Consider the following 14,459-nt stretch of genomic DNA (forward strand, 5'->3'; position numbering starts at 1 on the left):
ATGAACGTTTAAATACGCCTGCATTACTCAAATTGTATTCTTTTTAAGTAATTAATAAATAGAAAAACATCGCTATTATGCAGTCAGTCCTAAGCCTGAAAAAAGTATGAACGTTCATTTCACTGATTTTCAAAATCAGAATAGTAACATATATATTCATAAACTAATATTAACTAATTTAACCATGCTTATTATCAATACAAAACTAAAAACTACCAATGCATTATATGCGATAAAACACATAAATATTTTTATATTGGATAAAACCAAGGTTAAAAACAGTAAAATCTGTTATCATCTAGTACCTAAATCGGTTTCAGAGTATCATAGACTTGATCCAATATCTAGATACGATATCCTATATCCAAAACCGATATCTAGATACGATTCGATATGGCTTTAAAGCGATATTACCCATCCTACGTGAACTTATATTTGACAGCTACGTTTGACAGGTTTTTAACGCAGATGTCAAATAAAGAGTAAACAAGAGAACAGAGTATAAATGACAAAATGTCTGTCATTGTTCGTTGTCATTATCAATGTCAAGTAGGAAATGTCAGAAAATTGGAAATTTCTTGGCAAGTAGAATGAAATGTTTGTCTTTTGAAAATGAAGTCACTATAATATTGAAATATATGCTACAGTAATATATGTTTTTAAAATAAACCAAACGGCAATGTTATTGAATTTAATTTTTCTGGTGTTCTTGTGAAGTATCGGTGTCATCATGAATAACATAATATCGTGGACAGCTGAAGATGAGGCCATCATTGCAACGAACACTGATGCTACCGAGTGTAAACGATGCGCAGTGGAGTTGGGATACTGGAAGGATGAATATATATCGTATTTCGTCAAACATGTTGATCGAAAAGCCCCTGAAATAAATCGCGGCTACTATGCTAGAGTTAAAGCTATGGAGATGTTCATACATCAGTTCTTAGAGGTAAGCATGTTGAAACTAATTCAGCAAAAGATATGTAAATCTGTATCTGTAGGATCTTGAATTATAAATATGCCATTCATAATATAGGAATTTTATATAAGTAAGTTACCTATTTACATTTTACTTCTGTTTTAATAATGAACAGAAAGTGCAGATAAATCAGCATGGAGAGGTTTTTTAATAGGTAGTAGCGTAATGCACACAGTGACTAAAACCAAGTTAAACTAATTTGCATTAGCTACCACATAGCTCCGAACTCTTACATAAGTAATGTTAGAAGAGTCATTTTGTTTATTATTTTTTAGTGAATAGTTCATAATAAAATATATGGGAGAAAGAGAAAACACATGTCTAAAAAAAAAGTCACTGAGAATAAGAATGCTAATACAATGACAATTCATGAAAAATTTAATTCTAAAACTGTAGAGGAATGGAGAAATGTTGCAGTACATGTTATTAAAGGAAAAATAAATATCAGGACTCTAGATACAATATCAGAATGATGAACATTAAAGCCAATGATTTATTGCATGAAAGTGAGGATGAGTATGGCTATGAAAGCTGGAATTTTTGTAATAAATATGGTTAAGTGCTAAAAACAAAGTACCTAATGTACTTTGTTATTAGCACTTAACCATAATGTGTTAATATTAAAATGAAATTAGATTAAAGAAAATGATAAATCATTACAAATACCTACAAAATGTTCATTGTTACAGCGCTGTGGCACCCAGTGTCAAATTATTAATCTTGGCTGTGGATTTGATACTCTTTACTGGCGACTTAAAGACACCACTCAAGCAGTCAGCAATTTTATTGAATTGGATTTTCCTTCAGTTACAAGTAAAAAATGCCACATAATTAAACGCAACAAGCAGCTTCTTGAGAAGATATGCAAAGAGGGTATTTATTTCTTCCATATTCACTTTAATGGCATGAAACACTTGTTTGGATTATATGGGTCCCATATGTCTGATATTGATTTCTTATGCCCAAAAAATGAAAGAAAAAATTATTTCACATAGTAAAGTTTGCTTTTTTAGCTACTAGAACAAAATTTCTCTATTTTCACCAATTTCATTATATGTAATAAGAAAACTAACATTAATTTATATAATTATTTACAGAAGTTTTATTAACAAAACAATACAAAAAAATAATTTTTTTTTTTTTCAAGTAAGCCTTGGTCTTTGTTTGTGGACCAATGAAAATACCAGCTTTAATGTTGTGTTTCTTTGTCTTGACTTATTTCTAAGACTACTTTTGCAGATACTACATGGGAATAAGGTGCCCATTTTTTATTGGATTGGAATCAGAAATTTTATACTTCAGGCTTTACAGAGCTTTATATTTGTTGTGAAACTAAATGTTTTGGCTCTTATTTTAAGAAATTCGCCATAAATGTAGAAAAATGTGTCACCATAATTTTAACATTTTCTTGAAGAGGTTATCAGACTCACGAAGTTTTTCTTTGGAAAATGTGTGCAAACATTAATTATGAATAACGTGATTGCTATGGCACTTGCAGAGTATTTAATACTGTCTCAAAGCAGTTTGACAAACTCTTAATATTTATTTATCAGTGTATAAAGTAAACTTTATAAATTAAGAATCAAGGTTTTCTTTGCATGAAATGTAGACAGACAGAAAATAAACAAAAGTATTATTATTATATATATATTTTTGTTTACTCATATTATATTTTATATAATTTTTAAAAACACATTTTTAAGGTTTGTATAAGTAATAAGCTTATTATATTTGATTGAATGGAATTTTTTCTTAGATGGCGAGGTGATCATTCGGTCTGGTGACTTGCATTCCGATGGGTATCATCTTCTGGGCTGCGACTTACGTTGCTTGAGCGAGGTGCGGCGCAAGCTGGAAGCTGGTGGTGCGACGGCTGATGCACCAACCTTGCTGCTGTCCGAATGTGTACTGGTTTACTTGCGCCCAGAGGCTGCATTGGCGCTGCTACAGCACCTGGCCTCTAGTTTCCCTCGCTGCGTGCTGCTCATATATGAGCAGTGCAACTTGGGCGACAAATTCGGCGAGATGATGGTCCGCAATCTGCGAGCGCGCGGCTGCGCCCTGGCCGGCGAGATGCACTGTCGCGACCCGGCCGCGCAGGTGGAGCGGTTGCGCGGGCTCGGCTTCGACGAAGTTCGCTCGTGGGACATGGAGACCGTGTGGCGCTCGTTCCCCGAGGAGGATCGCGCGCGCGTCGAGGCTTTGGAGATGCTAGACGAGCGGGAGCTGCTGCAGCAGCTCAACACGCACTATGCTCTGACGGTGGCCACGCGCGGCGATCTCTTCGCGGATCTGGACCTCAATTCTTAGGTCACTCGCGTACGCGCCAAGGGTGGTTTTAATTTTTCTCTTAGTGTAACAAATTAATGTTGTTTGTTTTATAATATTTCATTTCGAATCATTCATCTCATTCAGATTCTGATGGAATCGTATTTAGTGTATACAAATCTATCATTGATAGTTATAATAATATGAATGTTTTGTGATATTTTTGAAATTCAACAATAGAAATATAAAAACATTATATAAAACATTTTCCTATCTCGACTGTATTTTTCGTTCTATAAATCTTAAAACTAACTTCCTAACTTATAATGTAAACTCGAAAGTGAGTTTGTTTGCTGTTTTCATGTCTTTACCACTCAACCGTTCGTCGCGTCGCCAGGAGTACAGAAAATAACATAGGGTGCCTAATGTCTGCCTCCCTGTGTGTCCCTCTCACATGTGGGCGGTCAGCGGACACTAGTACATTAGTTAAACAATATAACAGATGTAAGCTGTGTTGAGAGAAGTGGTTGGTTGGTATTATTTGGTGTAAATGATCACTGTCGGAATATTGTTCCATTTCCTTTTTATTGAAATATAATTAATGACAACAGTGTTTCTTGTGTAACTGCGTGCCCTGTAAAAATACCCTCAAAGTAATGTATTACATCAGCCTGTTCAGACTTATGAATTTAGTGGAATCTAAAATTGCATGTGTATAAATAGAATTCATTAACAGAATGTTGGAACTTCTCTTTGATTGCTTATATGTACTGCAAATTATTTTTGTTTTATGTCAATGTATATTTCGATTGCCCAAAATTTCAAGGGCGACCATTCCCTTAAATAAGAGTTGTGTTACGTGGTATGAACACAAATTTTTTATAGTTATATTGTTTAAAAAATTAAATTTATTTAACTCTGTGATTATTTTTTTATTTTAAGCTTTCTTTTTAATATATATAAAGATTATGTAACAAGGTGTATCAATTTCTGTTATTAAGAATAGTATATAGTAGTAAGTTGCTGAAAGTAATTCCATTGATGTTAACTGGTTGTGCTATTTGACGTAGTTCGTCAGTTTGCACGTCGTATGAAACATTCTCGCATAAAGTACTCAAATGTATGTGTAAGAGATGTCCTCTTCGGTAGCGATCTCCTCAGTCCATCTTTATATTTACTCACTTTTATCGATACAAGTAAGTGTTACATATGTATTAATATATAAATGTCATAAATTAAAACGATCGTTTTATTCACACCGACATCTTTACTTCCATCTTTCGTATAACTAGATCACGTACATAACATATATATAGAATCTTCGAGAGATCGGACGATGAGGCGAGCCGTCGCCTAGATGTGCGGCAGGCACGAGGCGATGGCGCGCCGCAGCGCCTGGCGCACGTCGCCGCGGCCCTCGCAGAACACGTGCGTGGCGTGGCGCTCCACGTGCACCAGCGTGTCCTGGCGCGGCAGGTGCACGATGCAGCCGTCCGCGCTCGCCTCCACGCGCGCCTCCGTCACGCCCTCCCGCGTCAGCGCGCGCACCAGCGCCTCCACGTCCAGCGCGTTCCAGTGCAGGCGCGGCGCGGGCGCGGGCGCGGGTCCCGGCGGCGCCACCAGCTCCAGGCGCGCGTCGCGCACGCGCAGCGCCGCGCTCAGGGGGGCGGCGCGCAGGCCGGCGCGCAGCTCGCGTGGCGTGGCGCGCGCCGCCAGCGTGCCGCACAGCGTGGCGCGCGCGGCGCGGCGCCGCACGGACAGCGAGCGCGCGGCGCCGCGCCGCACCACCACGGTGGGCGCGTCGGCGCTCACGTGCGGCCGCGCGCCGCCGCCCGCGTACTGCTCGGGCAGCGCCAGCTCGCGCGGCCGCAGCTCGCGCACCAGCTTGTTGGCCTGCGAGTAGTTGAGCGACGTGTCGATGGGGCAGTGGAACGCCTTCATGCTCAGCGGCTGGAACGGCGCCAGGGCCTCCGCGTAAGGGAAGTCCGGCTCTGCGAAGGTAAAAGTGATTCGAGCGTGAGAATCGACGTCGAAAGGAAACTTCCTTCGATCGTTGGATTTTCGTGGAACCGGATCTGGAGCTTACCCGTGAAGATGATGGCGTGTGCTGGATTATTGGCCCATAGCTCGACGAGATGTACCGCCGCACCGAAGCGGAGGCTTGGATGTCCGCAGAAGACCACACACGGCTACGGATAAACGGTCGCGGGTCAGTGGCAGGCGGTGGAGAAGCGGAGCGAGGACAGGAGATTCGACTCACCTGCCGGAAGTCCGCGCTAAAAGCGTCGTCGTGTAACGAGCGCGCGTGTTTGAGTCTACCGGCGCGGACGAGCGCTGCGTGCGGGAAGGGCTCCTCGGGCAAATACACACGCGCCTGCTTGCCCACTGATACCCACTCGGCCAAGATATTGCTGTAGGCCAGCGACGAGTCCGCCACCGGCGACACCACGTACAGCGGCACGTGTGCCAGCCCCGCACCTTCCAGGTGCGCCGACAGACACTCGAGCAAGTCGTACAGCACGCCGCTCGGGTACACGGGGCACAGCACGGAGCCGCCGGCGCGCAGCGTCACAGTGGCGTGCACGCACAGGTCGCCCAGCATGTGGTCGGGGTTGTGCGCAGGCGTCTGAGTTAGCGCCGCCAGTATCAGCAAGTCTGCGCCGCGCAACGCCGCCTGGTTGATGGGCCGAGGGTGCGTCGTCAGGGTGCTCGAGCCGCTAACGTACGCCACCTGCACAGAGCTTTGTATCAGCGGCGGACTACGAGAGCTCGGGCGTTAAGGAGCGGCGACGTACCTTCTCGTGCGCAGACCGCAGCACCCAGTTGGCGGAGCCGAGACAGAAGCCGGAGCTCACGGCGGTGGCGTCAAGTGCACCATAAATATCGACGCGTTCGTCGTAGCCCACGACGCGCACGCGGGACAGCGCGCGCGCCAGCGCCGCGGGGCTGAAGAGGCGCCGCCAGGCACGCGGGCGTGCCGCTAATGCTAGCGGCGGAGGCAGCAAGTGCACTAGCTCCTTCCAGCGCTTGGCTGCACCACTGCTGCTGCCACACGATGATACCCACTCTGATAGCTCCTCTAGATAAAACCTAAATTATATTTTATTTAAAAAAACACTCACTTTAGAGAGATTGAGCTCACTACTTTCATATTCCTGACCTTCCTATCTGCAGAGTGGGTTCGGTAGCATAAACTTGACCCTTGAATCCGGTCTCTTCAGTGATAAAAGGCAATGCCATCATACAAGTGTAGTTGGAGATGAGGATGACATCCAGCTGAGAAAAGTCTACAACTTTGTCCAAAGGTGGACAGAACTCAGGTATACTGTCTACGAACACTCTCCCACAACATTCTTTTAATTCCTGAAAACCATAAAAAGCCATAACCATAAATAATCAATTATATGATATGTTTATTTTTACTCCATGGTAGGGCTTTATGACGGTCTGTCTGAAGTTTTTCAAATAGTACCACCAATAATTTAAGTAATTTTGGCAGAAATCAAAATTAATAGCAAGACAATTAAAATGAAAATATAACAGAAGAAATGTACATTAAATAAAGTAACAGCTAATTTAAATGTCCCACACCTGGGCCAAGACCTCCTCTCCTTTAGAGGAGAAGGTTTAGCTTATTTCAGCACACTGCTTCGATGTGGTTGGATATACTTGTTTCAGAATGTTAGGCGAAATGATACAGATAAAAATGTGGTACTTCTGACTGAATTTTTGATCCATTGATTAAAACAAAAGTATTGAAAATATATATTAGGAGTAGACTTCAAATTATTACATTATTAAAAAAAAACATTTACCCCTTCAAGTAATGGATCATTGACATGTGGCGGTGTGTAGTTTGGTAGTGATGCCAGTCTGGTGCTGGGCACTGGCGGAAGAGGTAGGAAGTTCAGAACAGAGTGTGCAGAGAGCCCACAATCCAGCATTATCAGCAACTCTTTGAATGACAACACAAAGCATGGCTTGGATGCGTCACTGCTTAAACAATACTAAAAATATAAAGTGATTAAGTTGACGGTTAAACACAACAAATACATTTTTTATTCGGAATAGACTTACCAGTTTCATTTTTTATTTTGTTTAGACTTATTCAGCAGTGAAGTTATATGTGTGAGTGTAATTAATTAGGTGAACTTATTTATTCCATAATACTTTTGTTTAGTTTCTTAACGGCATAACCAAACAAATTTTAGGTGTTTTGGTATTAAAAGAAAGGTTTTAAAATTAATAATACAGCATTTTCATTGTGGTTCTTATAACTATGTGACCAATTACTTTTAATGTTCGCACTATATTAAAGAGTATACGATCACTTAAAAGTAAGTCACTGTTTTGGATATAAGAAATCGAACCGTTTCGACATTGACACTGACAAGTTGCAGTTTGCACAAAATGACAGACTACAAAAATAGTTGCCTTAAAATTTAAATTTATCCTGATATAAGCAATATATTAAAAAAATTGAACCTATTATAATATTGTTAATAATAATGTCAGTTATACATTACAAAAAGGGTGTTATTATAAAATATAATAAATAATACAATTTGTGTGTATATAACAAAACATTTTTAGTGTGAAAATAACAAAAGCTAGGTTAAAGTGCTTCTATCTCAATTTTATAAATGGTTTAATTTTTAGTTTTTCAATATTGCAGAATAATTGTTGTTGTTATAAAATTACTGTTATGTTATTATTAGATATTTTACGTATGTTTAATAATCGTAGACAGAGAAACTAATAGACGCAATGAAGATTTCCTTCTCACTTAATGAAAGAAAACTACGGTACAGATGGCTTAGACAGAGATAGAATTATCAAATCTTACCCTTATCGCGTAACCAGTTTTGGTGTTTCGCTACTTGAGTAGCGAAAGAAACTTGACAGTTGGTGCGTTCATTGTGTTTATTGTTCAATTTTTGCTTATTTTTATCTTAGAAAACGATTCTAATCCAGTGAAAAGACCGAGAAACAATCCTTATATCATATCGAAGGTTATACAATGGTGCATTGTCGTATTATTTCATGTTCAAGCGATAGCAAGAAGAAAATTGTCGACGTATGTTTTCACACATAAGAACGACGGTTTTGCCCCTAAATATAGTTTCTCAGTGATGTTTATGGCATAACCATAGCATGACGGAACCTTATATTGCATTAAAACCCTGAAGATAATAGGATTTTCCAGATTTTTTTTTCATTCATAACCTATAATTATTTATCATGTAAGTGCTGCTTCATTTCTTTTCCACTAATGTCACATTGTGTGGGGTACATCATAGAGATGTTTAATACTTTCACTGCCAAGCTATAGGTACTAAAACGTATTTAGGTCCCACAAAGCATTAGATGAATACACATCTTCGAATCTATCGATGTGATGATCGTGTAAGGATCTCGATGCCACTACACCTGGAACCGGGTTCATTCATAGGGTTTCCAGACAAAACTCAAACCTCCAAACTCAATCTATTTATGAATGCACTTGTCAATAATTTCCTTAGTAGGCTCTTACAGCAGCCACAGGTTCAGATGGAGTTGTTTTATTCTACTTGGCCAGATTAAAGAGAGCCTAGATACGGAAAGATTTTCTATGAGAAATGTTATCAAAACATTTGTCCTCGACTCGGTACTATATCAATAATTTTATCAGATAAACCGTTCAAAATTATATTTATCGACAAGTAGTAATTGGAGAATTTCGATTAAACAAACCTGTCAGAGATTTAAATAAAATATGAGATTATTAATAAATTATTATGAAAAGTTATGCAATATTCCTTGAGGAAGACATCTTAGTCTTTTGAAATATAATTGTAGTCGTTACAACACGTGGTTCGTACACGAACAGAATCCAAGAGCTTTTTCACCGCTGGAAAGTAAGTGATGAGAGTAACTGAATTTTTATATAGGTTCGAATACATTTGTTTTAAAGAGGTTTAGCCACACTTTTTTCTCCGTATAGCCGAGACAGAAATGGGAATATTTGAGTCTCGAAAAATCTTTAACATTTTTTATCGTGATAACATTAAATCACTGCAAAAGCGAAGCAACAGTTAATACTTAATTTCTTTAAATTTCTGCCTCAATGGTTCTTTAGCTTCTAGGTTATAGATTGCGCGAATATTACTGATGCATGAGGTTGCAACGTCTGTTTATTATTTTTAACTTTACCTAATAACTTGTTGGTTAATGAAATGTTTGTACAGCAACGAACACAACTACAGCGAGAATGATCGCTTGACGATACCCTGTATTGGATAGCCTTTACTGGGAGCTCACTTAAGTTTTACTGAATTACTGCCCCGTTAAATAATGTTACAATAGTGACAAGTGTTGTCTGCGGGTACTTATGTGATTTGAAAAGATTTTAATTTTCATGCAAACATATTAAACATACCTATTTACAAATTTAAGACATACTCTTATCGGATATATACATAGAACAATTGTACAGGTAATACTGTATAGGTAAAACGTACGAACTAAAACCAAAACCATACTATTACTTTACTCCTTTAATGTGTTATACAACAGAATATCCAAAAACAATCGTATAAAATCAAAATAGAATTAAAATAAATAACTTCCTTATAAAAACATGTAACAAATATAATTATTATATACGATACGTATTTTAGCATCACTCACTTGAAACAACATTTTACAATAAGTATAGTTGTAACGAGGACGAAATTGTCTTTATACTATAAAATCGTTTGATAGAATCCCAGGTGGCGCGTGCGCTATCCTAATATATATGAGTAGAGTACCGTCATTAGTAAACCTAGCACTACGGGAAATTTCCACGAGTTGAGAAAGCTGTCGTTCATGGACTCGGCTGTCTCATCAGTGTCGACCCAAGCTGCTTTTGGCTTTTGGTATACTATCTTATCTTCTTCAATCACATCGCCGATGTGGTACTTCTTCATCATGTCGTTGGCGTCACTACTGTGGCCGATATCTTTGAAGTCCGTGGTTGCATCTTTACCGATGACGTCAAGAAGCACCTCGTGGCCACCAGGGTGATCATCGAGGAACTTTGTCACATCGTACACCTGGTTGTAGATTATAAACATTGCCTGTTGCTTAGTGCTACGTTCGGCAACTTCTCTGCGCGAGAATCGTTTTAGCTCAGGCATGTTGCAAGCGTTGCGGTCGGCTAGCGTGCTGCGGAATCGACGAGCCACTGTTGCGTCTTGTGTCCATAAACAGCTCTGCCCCACTCAATATTTAGATACTATTGTGTTATCTCTATTACTTGCGTCGCGATCGACTCGTCACCATGACTTGGCAGATACGCGTATTGTGTTGTAGGTACGTACAAATATAACGATAATATCAACGTGTAACGCCAAATATGTGTGATATATAATTTCAAATATGATTTTTTATTATTTTATTATAGTTTGTGTGTCTCCAAAATCACGTAAAAAGATTCGTATTGGCAAGGAGCTATAATGTCATGATGAGTTTACACACTTTTATATGTATATAATTACACTAAGAAATAATTACACTAATATAGTCTTGTTCAAATGGTGTAATTTACATATATTATACATAAACAAACACTAAACGAGGCAATGTACTGCTAAAATCAAAATCTGTGTTCAGTATTGAGACAAAACGTCAGATTGACTTTATTATTAATTACTTGTTTTAAAATTAACCTAAAAAGAACTGGCAAAAGAAGTAAAACACAATCATTGTTTGTTCTTAATTTTTTTCTTTTATTATAATAATTAGGGACGGGCTAGCGGAAAGTGGCCCATAGACATTGGTGATCTAAGAAATACTAACCATTCCCTATATCATTAATGCGCCACCAACCTTAGGAACTAACTTGTTTTGTCCCTTGTGCCTAAAGTCATGCTGGCTCACTCAAATGATAACAAATATACGAGAGTAACATATGAAGATATTTTTTAAATATATTTTTTATCTTAACCATATTTGAAACTATAGAAAACTCTTTCAATAATAGAACTGCTAACATTTTTTTGTAATTATGAAATGAAAAAACAGAAAGAACTATTTGGTTCATGGGTTATATTTATTCGTATGAAGTTAGTGGATTGTAATTATAATAAAATTATAATGCAGAGACGACGGCACTGCGAGTGACCTTGCTTATTTACGTTTCATAAGTGACCGAGTTACGTACTCGTCCCAAATACCCTGGCAAGTCAGCGAAGACGACGTACCTGTAGAGGTACATACTGTTACACCTTATATACAAACATTATAAACTAGGATCAATTTTTTTTGTTGTTCAGTAAAACATTTAATGAACAACACATGTTAGAAAAAATTGCGAGGTAATGTTAGTTGAAAGTATAATTAGTCTTATCAATTTAATTATTTTCCAAATATACATAGATTATTTAAAAAAAAACTGACTTTTATTGTATGCCGGTACTCGTCAAACTAATGTTTTACATTAGGCAATAAATTATGTTGACTTTATTTTATATAATATTATGATAATAATTATTTCTTTTTTAATTATCATTTCGCGGGTAATTAATTTGTCATTATGAAAATTTATTTTTATTTCTTCTTATATAATTGACTGTAACAATAATGCATTCTTCAAATACATATAAAACGTTCACAAATATATAAATAATGGCAATTAAAAACTATTCCATAACATTCTTTGTTTAAAGTTAAACTTAAGAAACATAACATATATGACCCGTCTAATTAACTTGTAAATATCCTTTAACAATAAGACATTGTAACCAAAACAATAATATATACAAACTATTTATAGAACTGAAGAAATAGAGCTTGTTTATTTGAGGGTTATCGTGCCATAAGCCTTTTTATTCGGGATGGAAGATCGATAGATAGTTGCATAAATAACTGTAAATAAAAAAATGTACTTTATTACGAAGCTAAAATCCACATTCTATAATAATGACATAATTTCTACATATAAACATCATATTGATTGATGGAAGTTTTGTACATAATTAGTTAAATTAGATAAAGACATCAAAACATTATTGCCAAATCATGTTTTTCTACGACGGAGAATGACTTGCGTTTATAGAAACGAATAATAAGAACATATGTACGTACATGCAAACAACACTGTTTTATTATTTTAATTAATAGGGTGCGCGATTGTGTGCTCACCCTGTTTGCCTTACACGACGACGGCAAATTTCCATTGAAACCTTTCTAACATTTTGTCAACACCCAACACCTTAAACCAATTAGTATTGGTTTTTTTTTCGTTTATATATTAGAATAAGTAGATATAACCGATGATGGCCACAGCAGCTAATGCAAGCGGCGGTAACCACACGTTCAGGAGACCTGCAAGTGTAAGTTCGTCTCGTCCCTGTGTCGTTTCTGTTTCCTGGCAAACGATCTCCCACTGCTCCTCCTTCACCACTTCGCCGATCTTGAACTCACTGCGCCAGAGCTTGGCGTCCTCGCTGTGGCCGACGTCGCGGAAGCATCGCGAAGCGTCTTTGCCGGCGTTGTCAAGCAGCACCTCCACCCCGCCTGGGTGGTCCTCGAGAAACTGCGTTACGTCGTAGACCACGTTATCAATAATGATGGCCGCATTATCTTTGCGGTTGCGCTCCTCGATCTCCTTGCGCGTAAATAGTTGCGTCATACTAACATGCGCTCACCTCGATACGTTCACCGTGACTGGTTTGCCGTATTGGACTCGCTGGCCATCACCACTGCCGAGCGCCGCTCAGTGCCACGCTCACACTCCACGTGCCGAGACTACTGGTGCTGGCCTCTCTTCGACCGACTTTGTTTTACTTCCACGGCTACGTAAGTAATCTATGCTACCGGAAATGCTGACCTCAGTAAGTTACGCAATGTATTTGTGGTTTCAATTTCATATACGTTATAGTTTTTCTAGTCGAGCAACTTTGGTGTTTTTATACATTAAGACAGAGTTTTCAGTTGTATTTTAATAGTTATTTCGCTACGTTCGCTTGTACCTACACGTATTTTCCTTCGTAATATATGCATATTATATATTATTATATTATATAGTTAGTTTAGTGAATTAGTCAAGCGCTATTTTCAAATATTTGCTTCACAATCAAAATATACTTTATTTAACTATCAACTCACAAGCATTTTTAATAATTATTTTACAAGATTATATTATTGTTTGTGTTAAATCTAAAGCTACCAACGGTTCGAATATAGATTTGATCGAGACCCGAGCGGCTAGAACTCAGAGTTGTTTCATATCGATGACGATTAATGTTCAGATCAATGCAAATGGATTCAGTCCCGTTATTATAGCGCTCGAACTTGTAAAAATAAAAAACGGCACTACATTATTTGCTTATTTATGTCTGCGTCTGAGGCAGATGGTTTAAATCACTTCCATCATCATTAATAAACAACGGAGTAAAAAATAACTGCAACTTGAAGAGTTATACGTTGGTAGAGTAAATTTGGAGATAGTACACATATTTCAACGGTGTTAAGTCTTCTTGTGTACCGACTTACATTTTGAATGATTCTTAATTTTCATATTATATACATATGAGCTCCAAATCTTCTCCTCAAAAAAGGAGAAGAGGCATTAGCCCAGCAGTAGGATATTCACAGACTGTTACGTTACGTTTACGTTACATATGATTTGCAGAAATATTAATATACAATACTTAACACATTATTGTCGAAGTAATTACTTCGTTTTAAATTTTATGATTGCATTTAAGAGACATACGTTCAATTATTACAGTTGCTGCGTAGGTACTTGTTAAATATACTATACCGCTAGGGTTCGCCATATCAAAAATCCAGCTAAATGGGATAAAGGGCCAAAATATTTTAATTATGTTATATTTTAGCTGTGATGAAGCTTGAAGAAGTAACAAATATTCATAACACACACGACCTTTCGTATTTATGATATGAGGTTTTGGTAACTCGCAAATAGCCATATTGACTTTAATAGAAACAGTACTTTTGAAATCACAGACAGAAACTTCAATTTTATTTATTTGTATAAATGAGATAAAGCGTGAAGAAGAAGCAAATATTCACAACCCACACAACCGTTCGTATTCATAATATGATTATTATTACTCTAATGATTAAGGAAAAATGGATTGACTGAATTATTGTAATGCCTCCTTTGATACTATATTCGGTGTAGTACTTTCATTTGCTAGGATAACGATAACATTGGCACGAC

The 14,459-nt window shown here is 38.0% G+C and overlaps 4 protein-coding genes across 4 annotated transcripts; 1 reads left to right on the forward strand and 3 right to left on the reverse strand.

Moving 5' to 3' along the window:
• Positions 1 to 555: 555 nt before the first annotated feature.
• On the forward strand, positions 556 to 4,168 carry LOC126771366 (leucine carboxyl methyltransferase 1). Its single transcript, XM_050491226.1, has 3 exons — positions 556 to 949; positions 1,669 to 1,852; positions 2,736 to 4,168. Exons 1-3 carry the CDS (start codon positions 731 to 733, stop codon positions 3,287 to 3,289), a joined length of 957 nt encoding a protein of 318 aa, XP_050347183.1. The 5' UTR covers positions 556 to 730; the 3' UTR covers positions 3,290 to 4,168.
• A 75-nt stretch (positions 4,169 to 4,243) lies between these two features.
• Positions 4,244 to 7,619, reverse strand: LOC126771177 (integrator complex subunit 9). The gene is made up of 7 exons (XM_050490937.1): positions 7,325 to 7,619; positions 7,063 to 7,254; positions 6,408 to 6,610; positions 6,043 to 6,337; positions 5,508 to 5,978; positions 5,334 to 5,436; positions 4,244 to 5,238 (listed from the first exon to the last, which is right to left on the reverse strand). Exons 1-7 carry the CDS (start codon positions 7,331 to 7,333, stop codon positions 4,601 to 4,603), a joined length of 1,911 nt encoding a protein of 636 aa, XP_050346894.1. The 5' UTR covers positions 7,334 to 7,619; the 3' UTR covers positions 4,244 to 4,600.
• A 2,146-nt stretch (positions 7,620 to 9,765) lies between these two features.
• Positions 9,766 to 10,999, reverse strand: LOC126771527 (cytochrome b5-like). The gene has a single exon (XM_050491431.1). The coding sequence runs from the start codon at positions 10,405 to 10,407 to the stop codon at positions 10,012 to 10,014; it is 396 nt and encodes a 131-aa protein (XP_050347388.1). The 5' UTR covers positions 10,408 to 10,999; the 3' UTR covers positions 9,766 to 10,011.
• Positions 11,000 to 11,302: 303 nt separating this feature from the next.
• LOC126771534 (cytochrome b5-like) lies at positions 11,303 to 13,042 on the reverse strand. The gene has a single exon (XM_050491443.1). It carries the CDS (start codon positions 12,900 to 12,902, stop codon positions 12,522 to 12,524), a length of 381 nt encoding a protein of 126 aa, XP_050347400.1. The 5' UTR covers positions 12,903 to 13,042; the 3' UTR covers positions 11,303 to 12,521.
• Positions 13,043 to 14,459: the final 1,417 nt, after the last annotated feature.

This window comes from Nymphalis io, chromosome 1 (assembly GCF_905147045.1).
Source record: "Nymphalis io chromosome 1, ilAglIoxx1.1, whole genome shotgun sequence".
Taxonomy (NCBI): Eukaryota; Metazoa; Arthropoda; class Insecta; order Lepidoptera; family Nymphalidae; genus Nymphalis; species Nymphalis io.